The sequence below is a fragment of the Anopheles coustani genome, chromosome 3 (genome assembly GCF_943734705.1).
Source record: "Anopheles coustani chromosome 3, idAnoCousDA_361_x.2, whole genome shotgun sequence".
In the NCBI taxonomy this organism is placed as follows: domain Eukaryota; kingdom Metazoa; phylum Arthropoda; class Insecta; order Diptera; family Culicidae; genus Anopheles; species Anopheles coustani.
Genome location: NC_071288.1, coordinates 61,788,647 through 61,814,341, shown reverse-complemented (window position 1 = coordinate 61,814,341; position 25,695 = coordinate 61,788,647). Strand labels below are relative to the sequence as shown.

The window sequence follows — 25,695 nt, the reverse complement described above, 5'->3', positions numbered from 1 at the left end:
ATTAGCGTATACGCACGTACTTACGTACGAAACCTATTTGAGATATGTGAGTGTGTTCCTTGTTGGAGCAACTACAGCATCATGTATTTGCGCAGTCTGGTCATAGCAATCTCAGAGTGCAGGCGCAAGTGCATTGAGCAGCAAGTGTTATGATTGTGCCATTAAAACTGTTGAGGTAAGTAAAAACTAATAAACTTATGAAAATGATGGAAATCTTGGTAATTTAAATCAGTAACATTCTAACTTTTTTTACTTTTAGGAATGAAAAGCAAAGCTAAAGAATGCGTCGAATGATGCATGAGGTGGATCGCATATTCTAATAAGAATTTGATCTTTCTGAGACGGCAAGTCCACTGCAGAGGCTGGATCTCTACACTGGTAAGTCAGAAAACAGCATGATCGCAAATATCCGAATAATAAAATTCCGATGACTTAATTCTCAAAAAGCAAATGTTTTGATTTCACCGCAGCATTCTGCGGGTAGAAGAAAATATCACATTCATAGAATATGCCATACACACACACCTACACGCGAGCTAGCCTCACGCACACCACCAAGCAAACCAATGCAAATGTGTGCGGCAATACATGGGCGATCCGTCAAATTTTGACTTGCTGGGAGGTTGCTGGGACTCTTGCTGGAAGTACATGACAGCAGCAGAAAATTTGAATTTCCGTCAACCGGGAAAGGATTTCTCTGCAAAGAGAACTGGATCCGACATCATAACAAGGAACGGACTAACTGGGTGCGTGTTTTTTTTTCTACTCTAGTTGGCAACATCAATCAATGATCAAAACAAAACAAATAACTTCAACAGAGTGTGGTTTAGTGATTATAAATTTCTTGCTGTCTCCATAAAATTTTACATGAATTAAAGCAATCAGCATCATCTTTAGTTGTTCATCAGCATGGCGAACGATCGTGAGATTTTGCGAGAAATTTGGGAGGGAAAAATACCCGTACATTTTAAGTTATCAGCAGACGAAACCGATGTGGAACCGGAAGAGTTTTTTCTGCTTATTCCCCGACTGAGCTATTTTCCCCTCGTCACCGATAAAGTAAGTGAACGGAAAGGTTGTTTATGTTGATAACATACCGAACTTTCGCTATTTATTATCTTCGCTAGGTGAGGAAGCATTTTCTTCGATTCGTATCGAACGAACTGCAAGATGGTGAAATGTGGATGGACAGCAATGGCACTCCCCTAAAATGGCATTATCCCATAGGTGGGTGTAAACATTTTACGTCAATAGATGATAAAGATTGTCAAATAAGTCGATTTCATTACAGGTGTTTTGTATGATTTACTCGTTGGCACCGACGGATCGCTGCCATGGGACGTTACGGTGCACTTTTCCAAATTTCCTGAAGATATTCTTATTCCATGTCTCAGCAGAGAAGTTGTCGAAGCTCACTTCATGTCTAGTCTTAAGGAAGCCGACGTTCTCAAACACCGTGGTCAAGTGGTTTCCGCAATGCAAAAGAAAGATCACAATCAGTTGTGGCTAGGATTAGTTAATGGTAGGAAAATAACCTTATCGACATTATATTGTTGAGTGCTCTTTCTAACTGTACAATATATGTTTTAGATAAGTTTGACCAGTTCTGGGCAGTGAACAGGCGATTAATGGAACCCATTCCAGACCAGGATGGATTCAAACACATTCCAGTACGATGTTATGCCGAGGTAAGCATTTCGCTTATATAAGTAAGATTACGTTTACTTTCAAATGATAATCCTAAATTATGTTTGTGGAACGCTTAACGCACAAACTATATTTTCATTTGCAATTGTTTGGGGAATTCATTAAGCAACTAACTATTACTTCAGTGGAACTAAAAACATAAAACCGGACTTTAAAAAATGTTTTGTTTTTCAACCCTTCCAATTTCGAATTCAGATGTAGCGAAATAATCTCAAAACCATTCCTCCTTGGCGACAACAATTCATCGTTTATATATTTATCGTAATTGATGTAGAAAACGTACAATTCAAACAAAATCACAAACAGACGACTTTTGTTCAAAGCTAATACACAACCTCAAACTTCCTCTCAAATGGTGGGACGAATACTAGTGGCGAGTGTTATCATAATTCAATAGAAAACAACTACACGCCTAGAATGAAAAGAATGTTTGAGCTTTAAGTGAGCTCAGCACAAACTGCCGGCAAACTTGCTAGTTATAGTTTTTAGTTTTTATAGTAGGTTTTTACTTTCCTTACATAAAGGTGGGTGATTTCCAATGTGGACGGTTTTATATTTTTTAAATGTGTCAAATTTAAAAAAAAATCCCTTTTCCTATGTCAGTCATTTTTATCTGTAATATCTTCGATTCTAATTTTCATTGGTTTTTTTTTATTAAACTTCAAGTGCGTGACAAATTTATAAGTAACTTTGAACAAATAATAAAACATAATTTTTGCGATTTTGCGTATTTAAATAAATTTTACAGCTCTAGAAGGTTCTTATGCTATCTACAAAAAAAAAGGTTTTAGCAAGTGTGAAACATGTTATTCAATCCGTAAATGTGTCGAAACGATCAGTTTTGTTTGGGTTTGGTTTTGTATAAATATTAATCATGTTGAATGTACCTTTAAGCTTTGAAAACAAATTGTCAAACCTGATTAGCGCACAGGAAAACCCTTAGGCATCGTTAGTTAATTTTTGAACTTCTTTAGCGAATTGTTAGTTTTTACACCGGTTTATTTCGATTTTTATATAAGCAGATTATGCATGAAAAACTAAAACCTTCAGTCCGACAAATTTCTAATGATGTTTAAAGATACACTTGATATAATGATATGATATGATGTACACAGCTGCACAAATTATCGATTCGGTACCGAAGTTTAACGATGCTGTGCGGGGTGTACTGTACCACTAATAAGTTTTAGCGATATTTTTTCGAAGATAAAGGGTGACTAAATGATGTTAGACATGCTACAAACAAACTGTTCATTCCTATATCCTTCAGGTTTCAAAACCCGGGCGCAACATACAATGACGGTGGCCAACCGATTGCTCTCTCATCGTTGCATTTCATACTTATTAGTTTTTATCTGATACTTATCACAATAAGTCATAACAAGTAAAAGCAATAGAATGTATGAAAATTTTTGGATGTTTTGTGAGTTGTATGGAACTATGCCTATACTACTGCCTATACTCGCATATGAGTGCCATTTCATCATATTGAGAAAATTGATGATAATTTCATCATATTGAGAATCATATTTCAAAAATCATCATATTGAGAAAATAGCGATTGACATTTTTTACATAAGATTACGTTTTGCTGTTATTAGTGATACAAAATCTATGATTTGTTAATCACATCTTTTGTATTGTAACATACACATTTCGGTGAGAACGGCATTTCATGTTAAATAAATGTTTTTAATTCTAAAATGGTGAAAATAAACCATATGGGAAAGTACTCGCATATCAGTCCCATCCTAAAGCACACTTTGTTTACCTTGCACGTCATCGATGTTCGGGTTTTCATTTCATACGGATATTTGCACTTTAACGGTGTCTAATTCGTTAAAAACATTCGAATTACAACCATTTGTTGATTATTTAAAATACTTTACATTACAAAATTGTTCAAGTTTCAATAACTATGACTTTTCTTTAATTTCTCAAAAGAAATCATATATGGGACTGTTATGTGGGTACTTTTAATGTGGGATGCAGTCAATTTGGTATTTTTTCACATTTGCATCCACTAAATGGCAACTTTGAGATATTTTTTTGAAAATATATAATGAAAATAAACATTAGTCATGGGGCTAACTCAAAAGTGATGAAAAGTCAAATGGGACTGGTATGCGAGTATGGGCAGTATACATGAATCAAATTATAATACAATCAGAAAAGAAACCCGTTAAAGTTAATTGCCAATAAAATATTGAAGATAAGCTACTAGCTTTATTCGTTATTTATACATAAAACTACTAAATAAAAAAAATGAACGCTTCACCACTACCCAAACTTCCCATTGATAAATTGTATGTCTTATATAGATTGTTATCAAAGAACAGTTCACGTGCAAAGTAACAACGATTTTAGATATTTTGAAATTATTCATACCGTTAGTAACACTGCTTAAAAAATAAGTATTCGTAGAACAATTTTATTGCAAGCACTTTATGTTCTATAATGCCACTTATTTCCTCTCGCCGGTAGGATGGAACATACCAGCAAAAACTAGTCGCACCTAGCACAACGAACGGCCAAAAGCGTACGTTACAGGATTTATTGGACGATTTTTCAACACCTGTTAAGAAAGCAGGTAGGTCTTGTTCGCTTTCGTTACCTTTTTCCTTCTCAGACATCGCTTTTCTCTTGTATCTGCTCCTGCGTGATTGCATGCTTTATGCATCCAACCATGAAATGCGCACTAACAATGCGCTTTACATTATCCTTCCTTTCTTCATCATTGTGACTCGATGTCCTTATTCAACCGGGCATCAAATACAGTGGCCCCTAGTGTCGAAGGGATCGTGAAGCTGGCGATCTTTCCGCATTTCCATAGCCTGAGGATTGTACCAAGGGTGCTATTGTGCTTGCACCGTACAAGTCTGTCTGCCTTCAGTCCAGATCGCAACACATTGTAGAGGCAATAAAAAAGGCAAAATTACCGCCAACCAGCAGCTAACGATCGAGAGCAACTTACGTAGCATTCAGATACGATTGTCCTTGTGCCCAGGGCTACCCAAACATCAGTAACAGGTAGAGGATCCGGTTCATTGCTAATTTGTTTGAAAGCATGTCACAAGCTTCGTACGAGGGTCAAACAAATTCTGTCTAGCGCTGCTTATGCATCTCCGACTGGGACCTTTTGCTTGGACCCTGGAGGGAACACATATCCCAGAGACAGTTAGGAGACGCAAAATTTAGCGCATCCTTCATCGAACTTTGTACGCATCTGTTCCCGGGAAGTGCGAAGCGGAATGCAAACGAGTGGGATATTTTCTCACACTTGTCACATGGTGTCACTTCGTGACCGAAGCATCCGCTACTCATTTGTCCGAAAAAAGCGATCCTTGGTTACTGAATTTGATAGTTTATTTACGAATTTCAATCACTCCCGGCCGGAAAGCTAAATGATGTTCAATTTTTCACCCTCGGTCCATATCGAGGACCGGGGCGGAACACGATTGCCCGGGGCCGAGCTGGGGCTTTGACTCGCCACTCATTAATATTACTAACGAGCGCCGATTATATCTCCACTGTGTAAGTTATGTTTTTCTTTTTTAATTTCAATATTTTGATTTCGGTCCACCTCTTCGCTTCGTTTGAGCTCAATGTAGCAGATCGGCGACACATACGATTAGCAACCAATCTGTCTGTTGTTTCGTGGCAAGTTGCAGGAAATCAGACATCGAGTGGAGGATTTCGTAGACGAATGCGCGATCGCGAAATCGCACCAACCAACGCGGACGAATCAAAGCGATCCGATTTGTTGGGTTACGGCGTCTGTGGTGTATGCAAATTATTTGGCGATCACCGAAATTTCGCGATTGGTTCACAAGCCGATTGCTTAACTACACGCTCGGCGTTCGCAAAACATAGAGCTTCCTTTTCTGCCTCATTGCAGTCCTGCTGTAGTGTCGTAGTGCCCGTCGCATGTCCAAGCAATAGATATACGAATGTTTATAGCCAATTAGGTCGATTCCAATGCATCTGCTTAGGTGAAAAGTTCACGCTTGAAGAACGTTTGTGACATGTGATCGTGTGACATCTCACAAAACTACCATTCGTGTCCTAATATCAATACCTGTAAATATTATATAGTGGCGGATTTACATTCTTCGGGGTCCTAAGCGGTAAAATGAACAGGCCCCCTACGCAATACCTTAAAATATTATCAACTTTTGTCTTGTTTATATGCTTTTCAACAAAATCTATGCTAGCTATTACAGTATATATAATCCTACAATCATTAAGTTTTCTGGCGGAATCCTCAAAGTTTGATTTTATCAATTTTTTCTAACAATGCTTATTCAATTAAGAGAGTAGAAAAATTATATACCCGGTTGACAAAAATTTAAATTTTTTACAGCTGTCATGTAGTTAAAGCAAGTTTTTCCATGGCATATTGCTGGAACTCTTGCTGTAGCTAGATGATAGCAGCAAAAAATTAAATTTCTGTCAACCGGGTAATTTTACTTCCCCCATTAAGACCCGCATAAAGTATTCGTTTAAACACCTCGTTAGTGAAGGAATAACGATTTTTATGTAGAATGGTAGCTGAATGTAGCTTTTTCCAATGTATGGCAACATGTAACAGGGTATGTGAAAAATGCATTGCTGAATATCTGATAGATGAAACTGTTTCAGTTTTTCTATGCATTATTTTAGTCTTATGCTTGATATGTGCCAAAATCTTGTAGTTTTGAAGCAAATACATATTTGTTTCCAATTGATTAGACATTTTCCATCTGTTGTTCTTCAACTCTGATTATATAGCGGACCATCCTTTTATTATTTCGTGATGCTTTGTAACAATTCATTTTATCGGATACAGTAAAATATCCTACAATTGTAAGAGTGACGCCGTTCCAATTTATTACCTTTCGATTATTAAAGAAGATTGATTCATTCTATAGTATATTTGTTTAAGTTTAAATCTTACCAACTTTACCTTGCAGATAACAAGCCCTTTGCATGCTCGGGGCCCCCGCAGCCGGTCAATCCGCGCACTGATTCGCCACTGATCTAATAGATCTAATCTTTCACTAAAGCTACTCAAATGAGCGTACTAACCTTTAATGTTACTTTAAACTCAAAATATTTGAAGTTAGTTTTGGTTTCTACTTAATGCCTAGAGTAGATCCAGTGATTTGCATACAATGATGAAACATGAAAAACAAAATTAGATGGAAGTTTTGTTGGTAACCAAAATTTAACGAAAGATTTATGATCTACACAAATCATTGGCATTACCGCTCACCTGTTCGTTAATTTGTTTGCATTAGTTTCTGCACGCTAAAAGATGTCTTAGCTACATTTTTTAGCTTAAATTGTAAGCCATTTCAGTTCAGCCAAAGCAGTTCTGTCTGCAACATTTGCTAGATGATTTCGATGCAGTATTTTGTACAACTAGGCATTTTGAATGGACTTTAACATAAATTCGTTAACTTTTAAGATGGGTTCTATCTGTGTCACCGTCTACTGAGATCTCCCATATTCGCATCCAATATTTTTATATAATCCGTTCCATTTAGAAATATGAAATACTACTAGTTAGTTTTTGTGGAACACATACATTTGTTGATAAAACATTGTTGCTCTTTCTAATTTTTTGTACCATTTTAGCACAATTGCACTCTAAGGTATACCATTCTTCTTAGTGTAGTATCATTCTAGGAAAAGAGCTGTGTCTTTTGAATATGTGGTACCTAGTGAAGTATATTATCAGTGTCTCTTTATAACCTACACCGAATGCATATCCAATGATTAAATGTGCCTCAAGTGTACCACGGGAGTGGCCACTCTAATGTATATTGGTTATTTGGACATTTCAAATTATTATTAATTAATGAGTCTAGCTGATATACCCCCCACTATGAGCAGTGGATTTTTCATGGTTAAATATGTAATGGACATGAATGCAGGTGGAGCAATAAATTTCCCAACCGCTTTGTTTGCATACCGGCTAATGTATCGCCCTGTCAAGAGTGTGGGTAAACAGGTGGAAAAGGCGTACCGCTTCCTGATGATTTCCCCCAAAAACCCGGGTCCAAATGGCTGGAGATTCGTCAGCCTGTCAACCTACGGCTGCCATCACTCAAACACCCCGATCGATTTTGCCATTTTTCCGCTGATCGAATCACATGATTCAACTGTTTCCGATCTTGTGTAAACAGTGGAAATCGATAAGCAATCAAAGCAAACGAAATAATTGATCGCGGAATCGTTCAATCAAAACAACTTCATTACCATTCCGTGGGACCCACCGCGTTCGGCAAGAAACGAGCAGGCAAGCGGCTCTGCTTGGATCGCCATTCCGTGGGCCACCGGTTTTTGGAAGCTTCGGTTCGGTTCGTTTGTTCGGTGGTATATGGATATGTGCCCTCCTCTTTCACGGTTAACCTTTCTTTTCTCTGCTCCCTGCCGTAGGTTTTACTGCCAACCAATCGCAAATGATACACCTTGAGGGTCCACCGCCAGAAGGAATATAATTTCGTTACCAGTACGCTCACGTACGATCAATTAGCGAAAAATTTGTCCACGGATATCCCCCATCCATCTCCCTCCTGCCAGCCCGCACCAAGGAGTACGATGTGTGACATTTCAGGTCCACGGGACTATCATCGGTCGTCACCTGTCACAAGTGTCAGGTGTGCCGCACCCTCCCGGCCCCTAACCTAGCTCCCCCAAACCCCGATAAAACGGCCAGGTCGCGTGCTTCGCCGTTTCGTCCCGCATCCCTAGCTCGGATCGGATGCACGAATGGCGGGCGGGTGTTTGGTTGGTTCATCGTGGTCCGTCGCGATCGTGGCTTTGTTTACTCTTCGGGTCGATTGCACAAACGAGATGGCATCAATTCCGCACTACGCCAGCGAATTTCGGTTGTTTTTTCTACGATTTTTACTTCGAATTCGAGAAGGGGAAGCGCTTAGGGGTGGTGCAAAAACAAACCCAACCCAATCGGCAGTAAGCCACTGCCCTCCGAAATCGAGCGGCCCCCCATCGTCTGGGGTGGGGACGGTTTCTTTTCTTCTTTGGCTCGCGGGGTGGGAGATTGTTTGTTTGTTTATTAATTTGCTCCTGCGCTGCTGTCGGACCGAGCAGCGATCCATTTGAGACACCCTGTGCGCAGCCGGACCGATAAGATACGGCGCGTACCGATCGTCCGGCCGGTTCGGTAGTTGGTGCAATACACCGCGCAACAAGGGTGACTCGAAAGCGTCATCTATCAATTAGCCGGTCGCCGGTCGGATGGCACATGCATTCGGTCCGTATGTACGTACATTTGTCGATGGATAGATGACGTGAGCTACCGTTCATACCGGGGCTGATTTATGCGAGCAAACAACGCAATATGCTGCAACTGCTACCGATACATTCCGGTGTGGTGCTCTGGGACGCGATTCCTTCCACCGCCGATGGGCGAATTGAGTCCCCTGTCCCAGCCATCCCTAGCTCGCACGGCGGAAGACATTCCGACCGTTGACAGTCGACCAACGAAGAATGAAGATGGATGAAGCACAATAGGTTTCCGTTCGAGCGCTGTGTGAATTCAATTAATACACATTTTTCGGTGGCAGGCATTCTTCGATAGGCAAACAAACGCATAAATTTCGTAGTGCGCACGTTTGCCAAACACCACGAATCGTCCGGTTTGTGGGCTGCATTCCCCGGATGCCAAGTGTGCCGGTTACGTGCGGTGCTCGGTATTCCACGCCAGCTCGCGAAAATAGCCAATGTCGCCAACCGTCCACTTCCTAGCGAATAGTTGCGCGAATCGCCACACATCACCTCAGTTATTAACGGCCAATGTTCGTTTGTGCAAAACATTTCCACTCCCGGCACAGCAGTTGGTAATTAATGAACCTTCGGCCGGAAAGGGGAGGAAAGATCATGCAAACGAAGAATGTTTCCGTTCAGCTGTATTCGTCGCATTTTTACCAGCTCGTTGTGGTGTCGGCTATGGGACAAAATTATGACAACGTAAGTTCGTCATTCGTCACATACGAAAAAAATATATCCACTGTGGTAATCGAATGAAAAAAGCCTTTAATTAAACCCCTCGTCGTTCTTGAGTTTCAGATTGTTTCTTTCCTAGCCAAACAATAATTTTCTTATCGCTTTCCATATTGTTTAGCGTGACAAAGTTATTCGTTGTTATCTAAAGGGATTTATCGATTCAAATAGTCTTATATCACGCTAGGTGTGCTTTACTGATCTTGCAAACATTCCACCCAAGTGTTTGAAGTGTTCAATCATCTGATTCGAAACACTGTAACAAGACCTTCAGCATCTATTTTTGCTTAACCGCGAGCCATAAATCATGATAGAAGAAAATCGAGCATTCCGACACATTTGTATCGTTCATTTTTAAAAAATCTTCATCCCCAAACGAAAGAGTTGTATTTTTAACGGTCTGTAAATCTAATTTGCGTAGATTGAGACTGAGTTTTGCTGGTATAACCGCAAAGAAACTCAGTCAACTGCATTGCCATTGAAATCGGTGGTGCAATGCTGCGGGAATTAGCATTTTCCATATTTATTTGTATTTGTACGTAAAATAAATAATGTAATCCACCTATGCTGTTCGCTAGAAATACATGGCACGCATAAACGGTAGCGAAGTGGTTTACTTTAACCTAGCTTATATCGCAGGTGTTAGTCTCGGTCACGTAATACGATGCTAAAAACACAAAAAAAATAGAAAAAATAATATATCTTACAGACATTTTGTTGGTAATGTGGAAAGGTTAATTGCAAACATACAGTATATATAATTTATCGATTCAGTTGGCATTAATTGAATTTAAGACATACAAGTTAGTTTAGACAAATTATTTTATATGAGATGAACATATTTTCTATAACACATGAAAGTCAATGGTTTTTCAACCCAAATTTGATTATTCGTTTTCTACGTGTCTGTTCTCATGTTGATAAAAGAATAATGAAACACTATAAATATAACATTCTTACAATAATAACATAACCTATTCCTTTGATTTAACTCGCAACCTTTTTCTTAAATTTTATTCTGTGCTCAAAATCTTATACTACATTACACAATATGTGGTTAATCATTGGGACAATACATTGATATCCAGAAAAAAACAGATTAAATAATAAGTGTCACAGGCATAGTAATTGTTTTCTGTACATACATTTTAATGCTAAGGTATCTACCGAAGCTCATGATCGCAATTCTTGCCAGTACTTCATGGAAGTGGGTACAATAAATCAATTTTCCCATGACGAAAAGTGCAGCTGTTGAACATTTACAGCCCTCTCCCAGGCCCGGCTCTCCTCGGTCACCATCTGGAGGTGCGGGCTGGCACTTGTTTGGCGTTGACACCTTGACGATTGTTGTGTTTCTGCATTTAATCATCGAACCTGCCGCTATGTGCCGGTGTATGCAAACCAGGCAACCTTCGCCTCCCAACGGGTCCGATCGAGGTGTTAGAGGTTAAATATTTTCTTAGCCGTGCACTGTTTTCTTAGGAGCAGGTACCGCCGGACGGGAGAACCATTTTAGCAAACAGAGGCCCGATCGGATCCTTTTTCTTGGACCAGGGGTAAAACAAAAGAGCCCGCAGATCCTGCTCTTTCGGAGAAGCTGGTGCGTCTCCAGAGGATCTCCAGATGGGTGCTTTGGTTGGATGTGCCTTTCGTGTGGCATGGTCTTGGATTTTATTTCGTGTCTTCGGCTTTTCGTCCTTCGAACAGTTAGAGTGGAGTCGGCAGAAAGCTAAATCTCTTTTGCCTGTCCGACATCTACCCGGAGATACCCGTGCGCCCCGCAGATGCTGGCCTGGTTGTTTATTCAGAGAGGTGTGAATATTTTATTACCGTCGTAAATGAATAAATAACGCCAAAGCGGAACGGTGCACCAAGCTGGAATGGGGGAAAAAAGGAACACCGGCGCATCCTACGGGAGGTATTCTTCATCTTTCGAAAGATCTGTATGTATGCTGTACGCTGCAAGGATGTAGTCGGTGCATTTCTTTGGTCCTTACGGAGTTCGTTCGACAGAGTTTCATCTTCCGACTAACAGAAAAAAAGGGCCGAAAAATGGTCAAACATTAGTTGGGCGGCTGGTGGTTTTTATTACCCTGCAATTTAAGCTGTGCAGCACTGCGTAGTGCTGTAGGTGTTTGGCGCATCTCGTCCCGGCATGGCATACCGTTGGGTTTTAGGGCGAAACGGAACCTTAGCTCGCCCTCTCGTATAGCAATCTTTTTTTTCCAACCTGCCCACACGTTGCGAGCCTATAAGACGTCTTTCATAAATGAGATGAACCTGCGTGGAAGGATAAGACACATAAAAAATGCAAATCGCCTCGCAGGCCGTCCCGGTCCGACTTCTCACCCAATCCGAAGAAGTCCACGGCGCTGCAAGGTGTGTATGTGCAGGTTTCCTACCTGCCATTCATGAGCTTGCTTCACTCTCACGGTCAGGCTCGGCCTGGCAGCCCCGGAATGCCGGTGCACACGGTGCCGGTAGGTGCTTAGGAGAATCTTTCACGAGCAGAAAAATTTGCATAAATTATTGTTATTGCCAACAATGCACAAATCGGTATGCACATGTGCATTGTAGCTTTTTCACCGAGCCGAAGATTTCTTTTGTCGAAAATCGGGCGAACGGTTTCAAGGAGTGCCCGAAGAAGCGTCTTGAGAAAACGCCGTGTGGGGGGCAAGAATTTTTCTGTTGTGTATAAGAAATTAATGCCATTTGAAAGAAAAGGATTGGCTCTAAGCGTTGCCTGTAATTATACGGTGCTTGGGAAAAGGTACCGTTCTGGTCGCATTCTAGGCAGGCATTCATTTTTCAAACCTAAACCCGAGACTTTGAAACGTTCTGCATATCTCTTTTATACGTAGTATCATGGTAACATAACCAAGTGTTTATCGCAACCGTTAATATTTCGAATTGGCATTCATTTATCGGTCGTTACCTTGTACTATGATTATTAAGATATTTTCCTTGTAAATAATTCGTAGTCAATTTAACACTTGGTTGTTTACTAGCGAGTAATCAAAACTTTATTATCTACTTCAAATATTGGATCGAGTTATCTGGATTGAGTCTGGATGGATCAGTATAAAAATTTTGTTTGGGATTTGGCAAAGCCCACACAACACAAGGTCGTAAAAAGTTATATGAATTTAATCTCAAATTAGTATATTTCGAATTGTTATGCATAAAGGATGTCCCCGAAAGTATAAGCACGATTTCTAAATTACGTTTCTGGAAAACGGATGACGCCAAACAGTTCATTCTTCGGGTGTTTGATTGTTCACATTCAAACCTACTAGATAGTGCATCGAAATTATTTTTTTCAACCGTTTCTGTTAAAATGCGTGGCATTTCCATCAAAAAGCGAAAAAGCGTTATGCACAAATGGTGTTTGACTCCTAACATTTCGCTAAGGCAATTAGCGAAATCGCTAGGTGTGAGTATCGGAGCCGTACGAACCGCCATCCAAAAGTTTCGGGAGGAGTCCAGCTTCGAGGATACGACGAAAAGTGATCAAAAATCTGGTCCTATCGACCAACAGTTGAACCGGGAAAGAGCAAAAGCATTCAAGCAAAAATAGGAAAGTTCCATTCGCGATGTGGCTCAACAAATGGGTACGTCAAAAAGTAACGTCCAATGAGACAAGGCAAGATTGAATTTAAAATCGTACAAAATCCAAAAGAAATCGTAACGGAGTGCAAATTAGGCTGCATGCATTAAACATCGGGCCCGGAAGCTGTACGACAAGCTGCTGTGCCGCCAATCATCATTCATCAGCTCGACGATGAGTCGACCAAGACCAGACCAATTGAGATATTTTGGGCGCTAACGAAGGCACACTTGAGAAAACATGTTAAAGCTGCGGCAAACATCGAAAGTTTTCAAAAAACCTGTAAAACCGTTCAAAAGTGTCGAAAACCGTTTACGACAAGTCTGTGCTGAGTCAAATCGGAGATGACAGATCAAAAGTGCGGTCATTAGCATACGATTAAATTTTTAAAATTTTTATTTTTCGCAAATAGTCCAGAACAGAACCCAAACACAATTTATGAAACAAAAATTCAGGCCTTATTTTACGTTTCCAAAATGAGGAATAGATTTGAAAAAGCGAAGTAGATGTTAAAAATAATGTCACTATTTAAATTCTAACATAATCATGATACATTTTTATCATAACCACGAGTTCAAGTTCTGTGCCAATGATTTGAAGCAAACAGGGCAAAATACAAAGTTATTTCAATTTGTGTCCGAGGAACGAATATTCCTACAATAATTAAGGCTCTGCAGGAATTATTTGTTTGCACGTAAGCACTCGATCGCATTACACATGTTTTTTTGCGGTTCGTCCGAGATTCACCAAGAGATACTTTCCGTGACAATAACCGTGAAACGCCGTAAATAATTCGTTTTACTGCCCCATTTCGTGCACGCTGTACAAAGATCAAAGCAAATTTTCGCGATTCTGTGAGAATAATTTAGAGGCGGTAAAATACTGCAGCTCTTTCGGCTGGTGTTAACAAAACGGCAACAGTTGTGCACTACAAGCCTTACATAAGCGTCACCGGGCAAGTGTTTGGTCGTCGCTGCTCGCGCACTTGCTAAACATTATCACGTGATTCAGCGGGGGTAATCTAGTAACGATTCCTTTTATCATCGAACCGAAACCGCCGCTCGGCCGCAAGCCTGCCCGCCTCACGATAACGTCATCTTCCTCCCGGGGCCTTATCAATCATTGCGCACGGTAGATTATCTCATGTGCTTTAATTGAAACCACCTTAGCGCTGATAACCAGCCTCACGTCAGTGAAGGAGCTCTAGTGTGTGTGTGTGTGTTTTTCCGTGCCGGCAAAGTGTTGTGATGATCTCAAGTATCATCCACGTTGCTACTTTTTACTTTCCGTTCTTATCGATCGACGCACACTTTTCTTGTTTCAAAACGAAGCGGCCACATCAAATGCGTTACAAACAAGAAACAACCGTACGTAGCAACATATGATCACATCAACGGTTAAAAATAACCTCCGTTTTTATTGTATGTTTCAGTAACAGAAGACAACATTGATAAACACCATCTGACTCAGTAGCAGTGAAAGGAGGAAGCAATACGTTGTTTAAGTATTTGAACCCTACACAAGATTTTAAGCAAGCAACCTTTTTGTAATATTTTCTTCTAATGCTTATTTTTGATTTGGAATTATTTACAGTGTCACCATTTTTTTTTGTGGGTTGCTTCGTGTTTTGAATTGTAATTGGAAATTAGTTCGGGCTTGATCGATCGATCAATTACATCATTAGCATGACGTAAATGCTCAGCGCGTACCGTTCCACCACGAGATTGCAATCTCGTTTCTCGAAATCGCTTACACGAGTGGATCCCAGACACGTTAAAACATGTGAGCACCTTCAACCAACAAGTGATAAGCAATAGATTCCGCGTAACGCTGTCCGGTAGTTGCAGCATTGTTTTGCTCAGCAACTCTGGAGAGGACCGGAACGACCTGCCGGCGGACGTGGAGGGGGACGTTATCATATACCCGCTGCACTTTGGAGCGCGCTTTGTCGGTTCCGACTTTATGGCCAACCACGACCCACCAGCCCTTATCAGAAAAGCCATTGGCGCCATTAGGGTGGGGTGAGGCCGGGATGCGTCTTATCGCCGACAGTGTCGAACAATTCCGGTATCGTGCGCTAAAGGTCGCCGGTTGCAGGACGCTGGTTATAAGATGGTTGGTTGGGTTGTTTTGTACGTTTGCCCGGTAATCAGTGTCGTCAGCGCCACCAACCTGAACCTCCCCCCTCTCACCGTGGGCCACAGCGCAGCATTTCGATGGTCTGACATCATGCGTACGAAATAAAACAATGACCTAATCGGCCCAAGCTCGAAGCCGACCGCACCGAGGTTTTGCGAACTAGGAAGAGATTAGCCATCGTGTCGCCTAGGAGAAGCCAGAACGTCGTACGGCGTGAAACAAAAACAAGGAAAAAAAAACGCAAACCTAACGCCGCACCAACGGTCGGTCGGTTTCGTCTTTGGCGGCCGAAGAAAGCGCCTCCGCGCGGATTGCGTGCCGTTGAACACGTCGGCCCTCGTTTAGGTGGTGGAAGCTGAAAACAAGGAAACGGGTAGGGCAGAGCCGGCATGGAGACGGGCGGTGTACGCGTGGCATCGGGTGCAGCGACGGCCGATGGCGCAATTTGGCGCAAATTGTGAAAATAAACGAAACACCGGCGCTCGATCGTCAATCATCACCGGGCACTTAGCGGTTCGCGAATGCAAGCGGATCGATTGGAAGTGGATCTACACTCTGCGACACTTTTTACCTTCTTTTTGCTTTGCATACCTTTGATGGTAAGCTTTGGCACCATTCGGAACCCACCGCAACAACAAAGAAGGAGAAGAAACAACGGGAGGAAGAAAGGCCTTTTCTCTGACAATCCCCATCGCAGGGTGATCTTACTTTGTTCTTTGCCGCTTTGACGTACACCAAAACGTCAACGAAAGTTGAGAAAACAAAAAAAAACCCAACACTGAAGAAAACATTCGAGCAGGCAAAGTCAGGTCAAAAACGCCCTACAATGCAATGCATACCACTACGACGTTTTTACGTGAAAGGAAGACTACTTTTTAATTATGTCGATGATTTTGACATCAAAGTTTCGTTGATCAGTGTTTATTGGAAAATTGAAATTGAATATTAGCAATTGCTACAGACATCACCCGTTGCTCTTCATATATTTTTCTTGGTGTAACGCATAAACAATTTCCGATTGTTCATCACTGTACTGGCGGCTCGTTCGCATCGGCTGTGGTTACGATGGGTTTTTATTTTATTTGATTTTGTTTTACCCTCGAGAGGGTGTGGAAGAAAAGGCGTTCAACAATCTTCTTGGCAACCGATAATGCTTTTCGCGGAGGTAAAAAATAGCTGTCAGAGTGGGGAAGGTAGGGAGGGCGCTAAATAGGCCACTAAGTGCAAATCCGGTCGATCGTCGGACGGTTGTTTCGTTTTCAACCACATGCCGGCAGCCCAAGAGCGAGAGACATCCTTGCAAGGATCGATGTGCGCTATGCGCAGGCGCCTTGGGAGATGCTTACCTCTTGGTTGATAGTTTGCTAGAACATGCAACATGTGAGGCACAGCCAAACATTTCCACATGGGCCGCAAACAATTATGACGTTTTGGGTCGGCAACCATAGAGTTTTGATTCATTCGGTTTGCACTCGAATTTTCTTATTAAAAATAAGGATGTAATTATACGATCTTATTTTATCCAATTTACTTTGACCCATGTTTGTTTCCTTTTTTTGGTTGGTGTTTTAAATCTTCTTCTTCTTGGCGTAACGACCTCTTGGTCATGCCTGCCCGTTAAGGGCTTACGAGACTTGTTTCCCTGTTGTACGTGGATAGTCAATCCTCTCGTACAGGGGAGGGTCCGGTCTCGGTTGGGATTCGAACCCACGCCGTCGAGGTGGTGAGCCTCGGCGCTCATGGGCCGATTTTAAACTACCGCTCGGCTGTCGCGGTGTTTTAAATAGAGTTGTTAAATTTGGTCACAAAAATGAAGTCAAACATCACTGTCAAAAAATGTGAAATAATATTTTCTTAAAAAAGGATGGTTTGTACACACTATCACATTATTTTGTTAATATTTAAGATAATTATAATGAATATTTCAGCGATTCTAGTTCGAATACCTGCAACGAAGCTACGTTTTCACGTGACAACTAAATCCTGTAACTAATAACAGAAAATGATGTTGTTTTCGGTTTTGAGGATCAAAACATGTGCAATTCTATTAATTATCCTCTTCCTGTGCATGACAAGTACGTAAATCCGCTGAACCGATCTTTCAAGTTGCGAACAAATCAAAATAAATCAATCAATCTATCAATGTTCACATTTTAAAGGACACATTTTCAAAGTGACCAACATTGTGGCAAAAACTAGCAACAAAAAGCAACACACTGTTTCAATTAAAAATGTTTGTTGGCAATGGAAATGTTTAGGTTGAGGTAGTTTTTCTGCATTGTCATACCATTTTCCCCCTTTGCTTTGTGATAATCATGTAAAATAATTCTTCCATTGATTTTTGTGAGAATCCTGCACTAACGTGATCATTTACTTTATAATTTAATCATTTCTTTACATTTTGAAGTTGTTACTGACAAAATATGGTTCAATAAATGGTAACTACGTCCGATTAAAAAGAAATGTATCAATTGCAATTTTATTTGAATGAGGAAAACGTGTTAATGTCGTGTCGAACAATAAGCGTCTATATTTTAGATTTACCTGTTCAAAACTCACTTCTCCCAACCACACTATTCCTAAGACTTTTCAAATTGCCTATCAACAAGGGCCGAACTATGGGTTTTCTGCTTGTATTTTTTCGTCAGATGACATGTTGCAGTGCGCTTGCATCATGCAACTTCTGTTAGGGTAACCGATACGATTGAAATACCGTGAGAAAAGCCGACATAAGCAGATGGGTGGGGGGGATGGGAGGAAGTGAGTGGATAGAGAAAAAATACAAGCGGAAAATCTTAGTAGTGAAAACTTAGCTGTACCAGTTGTAAGCGGGAAACATTGAGAACGTTCACTTTATTTTGGCAACTGTTATTGCAATCGGAAAGGAATTCGTTTGCGCACCAGCGGCAGCGTGTGACATCTTGATGTGCGCTGATGTGCTTGTGTCGCTGAAATTCCTTTTCGCCTCACGCCGTCTTCTCTCCTCTCCAAGCCCCCCGACGGTGTGCCAGTGAAACGGTGACTCAATCTCGGCACCAAAAATATCCTTTAGGGTTTTGTTTTTTTTTTCGTTGCTACTTTTGTCGAGCATGTGCAATGGCTAACGAAGGAAGGGAGTGGTGACGGGCACGGACGAGAAGACACACCCACCCACCCAACCGAAGCCCAAGGGTTTGCAAAAAGATAAGAAAAGAAAACACAAAAACTATGAAAAGGACAACGAAGCCGAGGGAGCCAAACTTTTGCGACAGGTTCGGGATGGCACATTGCAGACAAATTGAGGCCTGTAGTGAATTCCACCACCCTGTGGGGGGGAGATGAAGAAAGTGAGATAAGAGGTGGGGATGAAAGAAGACGCCGCGTTTTTTGAAAATAGATCATCTCCCGCGCGACAAACATCTATCGCCACCGTCTTTCGACAAAACCGGTCAACGATTTGACGTACGTCAAGTGGCAGAAGTGTGTGTACACTGCAGCGGTCGGTTACTCCGGCCGGCTCGTCGCATCTCGCCACATTCTCGTTCGGAAGCCAAGGCAGCAGTCACGAGAATGGATCGATCATGAGCTCCACCGCTTTCGATGCAACGATTTCCTCAGGCTCATCGACTTTGCGGATGGGTGGACGAGCCTCCTTGTCCTGTTGGGACACGACGAAACTATCATCACGGCCTAGGCCAACAGGAAGCCGACCTACGATTGTCCTTGTATCCGGTTGGTGTTGTTTTTGTATCCCTTTGGAACGCATTGGCTACAACGCGTTGGAGACGTTCCATCCGTCCGACCGATGGGACGTGCCATCTGTCACGATGGCTGGCAAAACGGTTCTACCGGTCGACTACTCCCAGGTCGCGGTAGACAATGTGGCTTCAGGTGACCACCGGCGTTACACTGGGTTCGGGTGTTGACGATATTTCTTCCACCTTCGCGGGGCGACCGAGAAGAGCGATGTTATTTTTATTTTTAAACGCCCTCAGTGACCACGGGTCATTACCACCCTGGGTGGGAAAAGAGTAACGAGGGTGGGGGGACTGGTGAAACGCCCCGGGGTATTGTGGTTTTCCCAGAAAACTGTGCTACTCGAGTGGTCATTGGTCTCGGAATGACGTACTTTGGCGGGAAAGATAATTTAAGGAGGAAAACAATTATCTTCGACACACATCCCAGCACACACCCACCCCCGGAAGCGTCGGAGTCTCCTCCTGCGTTGGCTCCGGACTGACTGCTTCAGCTGTGAATGGTTTCGTTTTGTTTCCTCTTTTTAACTTGAACGTGAACGATATCTTTTTGTAGAAATTTCCATCACATTCTGTGACAGTCGAAGAGATGAATGGTGAATTCCTTAAGTTATTTTCAGGGTTTTGTTCAACGCACAACTGAGAGGTTTTCCGTGAATGGTTTGATTTTTAATAGTTGAAAACAAATTATAGAGGACAGAGACGCTTGGTGGTGTGCAAAGTTTCGAATTCTTTGATTGGAATTTGTTTTTTTCCAATCCCTTATCATAACGTTCTGCATATCTTTGTTGAACTATACCAACATTATTATTGCATAAATTACCAAATACCTTAGTCTGTCATTTTAAAGCAAAATCGTCGAAAGACAGGGCAACAAACTGTTCAATAGACGTATCGTAATCGAGCTTAATTCTTTATTCTGACTCTTCCATATCTGACGCAGTATATCCAACAGCGTATTTTACAACTTTGTTGGATTAAAACTCTGCTTGACGTTTGTAGTTTGGTATCCTTGAAAAGCAATAATTTTTCGGGCAAACCAAACTCAACCAAATTTATGGATCAATTACGATTACTCAATTCGCACTGTAATGGCGTCAGCACATTAGCACCCGAACGATAAAGGCATTCTGGGCTCAAACGTTGGTGATGATAAAAGCAGATGGTGGTGTCTCGGCTGGTCTTGGCTTTAGAAAGCATTGAGTTAAGGTACTAAATCCTTGCTCAACATCTCAGATAGCGTTGGTTTAATCGAAACGCTTATGTTATTCCTGCAGCGGCGTTCACGTAGTGTCCTATTTTTCAAACCTCAAATTAGAAGTAGAAAATAGCAGAACGGCTGGATCAATTCTATCATGTCCATAGTATTTCGTCTGCCACAAAACAGAATTGTTCTTCCATTCAAACGCAAACTGTCACAAGCAGGCAGTATTCTGCACGCAGGACCTGTTTTGCTGCTTTCAACACCTATTCAACTTATTTAACTTCAACTATTTAACAATTCTTCAACTGTAAATTGCAATATTATAACCAAATTCATAAACCTCATCAAGCATTGAATTTTAAAATTCCCTCTGCTCTAAATTATCCGTTTTTATTAAATTACTTTTTCCTCACTCTTTGCTTACCTTATCCGTCGGATGGTTGTGTAGGTTCTTGGCTGTGATAAACCAAAAACAACCCGAACCGAAGGATCAAACTGATCCAGTTCGGAATTGTCGGCGGCACCGAATTCCTCTTCGCGAACGTTCCGACAAAAAACGGCAACCCGAAGGCTGGAAATTCCATCGGTGAATGGAATTTTTCAATTTCTGCTCCACCGAAAAAAAAGGGCAGCACCCGCTGCTACAGCCGGCCCTGGCAAAGGAGAGCCTTGAAAAACTTCTAACGAATTAAAAAATAATAATAGAAATAACTCAGAAGTTGCCTTGCGAAGGGAATGGGGCATATGAAGAAGAGTAAAAAGCATCGGTTCCGAAGAAGAAAACAGAGATGCGAAAAGAAAAAAATGGATGAGGTGAGGAAATTAAAGTAAACCAGCGTGGTAAAAGACGACTATGCTGATGATGATGATGATGATGATGATGATGAGAAGCTAAAAATAATATGCGCCACTTTGCAACTGTAGATGGACCGAAGGAAGGAGTGGAACAAACAAGAATGCCCCAAAACGCCGCCCCGACTGGCAGGATCGCTGGCAACGGGATTCGGCGGTTTTGAGAATGAGCCACAGAAACGTCACAGCCAAAAAAAAAAAAAAGGGGCCACAAGGAGTGAAGCGATGTACGCGATGATGCAAAAGGCGTGTGGGGAACGATCGAGCATCGAGATGAGATGGAAATGTCAGATTATTTTGAATGATTCTCATTGTCCGTCGAAGGCGGTTGGGTGGAGAATAAAGATCCATCAAAGAAAAACGTAGGCACAAGAACGAACCGTGCCTCTATTCTTGCTCTGGTTTGGAGGATGCAGCTGAACACGCCTAAACTTGAGCCGAGAGTTGTGGCAAGGCTTCGAGCACAGGATTAGACGCGTAATTAACAAGTTCTGGGGATACGCTGGAAGCAAACGGATGGGCTTGAGTTTGGCACTAGCATCGAGTCAACCGTCGTATGCGTTCGATCACAGAAGAACTGTAGAAAAAAAAGGTCCGCAGTAGGCAACACCGGCTCCTCGACGTCTCCATGTACGTCGTATCTCTTTTCTATCTTTTTGAAGGTCTCTCGCTTTCTTCGCTTCTTGCCCCAATAGCTTGGCGCACTGCGTTTGCTTGTGGTAAAATCACATTCAAACCATCTTTTCACCTAAGAGACCCTCGTTTCCTGACTCACCCTATGGGAGGGAGGCTCGATCGTCGTTTCGATTGTATTTTTTTTTACTGAATTCCTAATCCCTCTCGATGTAGTTTTTTTCTCGATAGTCTCGATCCTCAGATAGAACTAGAATTGGAGACCGGTTTGGTGTCCCTCATTCACACCCGGCGTCACATACTCAGAATTTCTCAAACTCTTGACAAACATCAAACCACGGAGGATGACTTTTCTTGAACCGTTTATGTCCAGCAGAAGAAGAAGAAGAAGCGAGATGCTGGCGTTCCAAGGCTTCGTCGATGGTAAAAAGAGAATGTAAATAGTGTACGAGAGAGCGACGCATGGAGCCTGTTAGTTCTAGCCTCTTCCAGGGTTTTACCACGTAACGCCACATAAAGGCGAAGAGAGGAGAAAAAAAACAACCCCGGAATGTTTCAAAATCCAATTTCAAAAGGCACCAAAGCAAAACCCGCCGACCGGAGACTGAGGGGCGACAGAAAGTGCGTATCCCCTCCGGGGGCTCCCTGGTCGGCAAGGAGATGCCCATACCCGGGCCGAGAACTATTTAATAAACCAAATAACTAATTAAGAACTTCTCGGAACCCATCTTGGGGTTGTTTGGCTCCGGTTTGACTTCAAGATGCGCCCAAGATGGGCCCGAGATGGCGTATTTCTTCCGAAACCATAATCTTTATCGTAACGCTGGGTGGTGTTGATGGTTGATGGCGATTATCGTTAAGACGAGGGACGGAATAATGGAACAAAGGGCACCCAGGACTCTTGCCGATGCCGTTGTACTGCTTTCGTTCAAGAGGAGGTTTGGATTTTCTTTCTTTCGAAGTAATTCTTTGATTATCGCAAGGATAAACATATTTGAATCTTGTTTCAGCCTGCATTTAAACAGTTTTGTCGGTTTGATTTTTGTGTTTTCACCAAATTACTAAACTTGTTGATCATATCATATTTGATAGCCAGCTTTCATGAGTTATACAATGTTGTTACGACAAAAACAAATAAAAAATTAAATATAAATCCTGTAGTAATAACAAACATTACTCCCTTGATACGGTCGATTTAATAAATTTTCTAAACAAATTTTATCAACAATTATTGTACTTCGAAAAGGTACTGAAAATAGATTGGTACTGAAGGTGCCTGGAAGGATGCCTATCGTACCATTTACTCTCTCTTTATTTACTTCTTAACAAAGAAGGATCAGAAGTATGTTATATTTATATTTATTTCTTTTTGCTCATGTTCGAAGTATATATTATTAAAACTTGAATGTGACTAACATGATATTGACACATGCAGTTTCTGTTCCTGTTTTCTCTATTCAACATTCTGTTCTCAAGCTTCTGCTATACAATCAATATTCTTTTATTCTTAGATGAATCCATTTCCAACATCTCATGGTTTCCATCAAAGATGAGTGTATCCATCCAACTGTTGTCTTCTTTTTATAGACCGGCAATGGTGTCAAAACAAATGATAAATGTGATCGTATTTCATTTTTTTATTATTTTGTTACTTCAATTTTAATTATTTCATCTTATTGATTTAGAATCGTTGTTAACAATTTTCAAAAATTATTTCTTTTATTCATCGTTTTTTTTCGGTATTACAGTATTCAATACGGTATCCAAAGGGGTTCGATCCCCAATAACAAAACCCAAGATGGTATTGGTATCGTTAAATAATTATCTCAAACCGACCGCGGATCGCTTATATAACTCAGGCAAATTGAACCAAAATATTAATCTTCACTTGATGAGAGACATTGTAAACAAACCAAAACTGCTTGATTTTTCTGCGGTTGATAACGATTATGAGCAACTTCGTGAACATGGGACGCTCTCAAGAAGAGCGTGAGCTGTTGCTTTTTATTTTTTTTTCTTTTTGGTCCCAGAAAGGAATGCTTGTAGCGACCGTTGGTATCCGGCACAGGGTCGAAAACATGTTTACCCATCCAGGAGGAATGGAAAAATTTTCCACAGTACATTGTCTTAAACCGGTTATGGCTCCATATTCGGATCATATTTTGATCGTTTGATTTTAGTTTTTATGTGTTTTTCTGTACCCTTTTTTCCGCTCCACTTCCATTCCGGGCACAATGTTCCTAAGAGTCGTTCCATCGTCTCCATCGAGATCCTAATTGGAAGAGATAGCGTTCTGTCGAGAAGGAAATGATAAAGGGGATGTGAGGCGGAGGCTCTTGTGGGGATGATGTTTTGCCTTATTTGATGTTATAGATAGAAGAAAAAAAAACTGACATTCATTCTGTCTTCGTCTCTTTCTTTTCTTCCTCGTTCCTATCTGCAGTAGAAGCACGGACCCATGGCGTCACCGTTCCCGAAACGACTCCACTCCAGTGGCTCTCGGAGCACCTCAGCTATCCGGACAATTTCCTGCATCTCTGTCTGGCCTACACCACGGCCTAGGGCTTGGGCGCGAGGTCAAGTCAAGCCAAGCAAGATCACCATCACCATCGTTCTTTCCCATCTCATGCCATCCCCTCGGGTCCCCCCTCATCTGTCATTCACTCTCTCTCTCTCTCTCTCTCTCTCTCTCTCTCGCTCTGTACTCCATCGTGCCCTCGATCGACTCGCGAAATGAACCACGATCGTCCGGCTGAGTCGATCGACGATCGCGTACAGCACACACGGTTCATTTGGACGCATTGGCGTCATATTCATTCCCACGCGCGCCGTTCACGGATGCTGCGAGCGTACCCAAAGTCGACCGCAGACACGGTGGAACCGACCAGCCTATCCAAACTCGACGCTCTGGCCAGCCTAAATGAGCTCTATCATCTCGCAGCGCCACCGCGGGGTACGTCGTTCCTTCCCGGTGACAAACACGAGAAGAGAAGAAGAAACACCACGTACATACAGACACACCACACCGATGATGAACCGGGCACGATGGGGACAGATAAGGCTTGCAGCAAAAGGAGCGGTCCCCCTTTTCTCATTCCCTCGCCCTTTCTCGCGTCCATGCCGCATGATTCATGGTCGTGAATGCTCGCCGTTGCCTCCGTTGCCGCCGCCGCCGCCGCCACCGCCTGCTTTGCTTGCTTGACATTTATGTCTAATTATACGATTATCGTTTCTCTTCTTCGCGCCATAACTCTGTTCATCCAGCGACACGGGCAAGTGAAGCACCATTAATGTTGTCATAATAAAAAAAACAAAGGTACAATATGTGCGTACGTGGCTAGTTACCTTTACTTTATTCGGATGCGTTTTTACTCCCGCCATCATCGGTTAACCCAAACACTGCATGCAGCTTCGTGGGCCAACTTCAAACCGAAATTGACCGTCCACTGGCGGTGGTCTGAACTCCCGACCGAATTATGCAAAGGAAGTGCCGCAATAAACATTTCTTGTAAATAGCGCACACATGCGCGAGAATGAGTGGATTAAATGTGCAAGAAAAAAAGCTCAAAGTCAAACAACTCCCGAATGGAGACCACCCGGGGAGGCCACTGATGAGCAGTTTGCCGGAATGTTTTGCAAGTTGGTGAGAATTTTAGCAGCTTCCGAACTTCTTGGCTTGGGGCACACGCTTCGAAAGTTTATCGAGTTGAAATATACTTCCCAAGTGTTGATGACCCTTATTCAAATAGAAAAAAAAAAAACAATTCTGGCCAGTCATTTTATATTAATTATTTTTTACTTGTGACGTT

General features: G+C 41.9%; 1 protein-coding gene across 1 annotated transcript; it reads left to right on the top strand.

Annotated features, from left to right (window-relative positions):
* The first annotated feature begins 829 nt into the window (after positions 1-829).
* Positions 830-25,231, top strand: LOC131259880 (autophagy protein 5). Its single transcript, XM_058261490.1, has 6 exons — positions 830-1,059; positions 1,128-1,227; positions 1,292-1,522; positions 1,591-1,688; positions 4,192-4,297; positions 24,330-25,231. Exons 1-6 carry the CDS (start codon positions 910-912, stop codon positions 24,446-24,448), a joined length of 804 nt encoding a protein of 267 aa, XP_058117473.1. The 5' UTR covers positions 830-909; the 3' UTR covers positions 24,449-25,231.
* Positions 25,232-25,695: the final 464 nt, after the last annotated feature.

What these genes read in the sequence shown, in the direction of transcription:
- LOC131259880 (XM_058261490.1), top strand. Translation starts at nt 910, where the DNA reads ATGGCGAACGATCGTGAGATTTTGCGAGAAATTTGGGAGGGAAAAATA. An exon ending in GTGGCTAGGATTAGTTAATG is followed by an intron (nt 1,523 to 1,590) that starts GTAGGAAAATAA and finishes TATATGTTTTAG; the next exon opens with ATAAGTTTGACCAGTTCTGG. An exon ending in CAGTACGATGTTATGCCGAG is followed by an intron (nt 1,689 to 4,191) that starts GTAAGCATTTCG and finishes TCTCGCCGGTAG; the next exon opens with GATGGAACATACCAGCAAAA.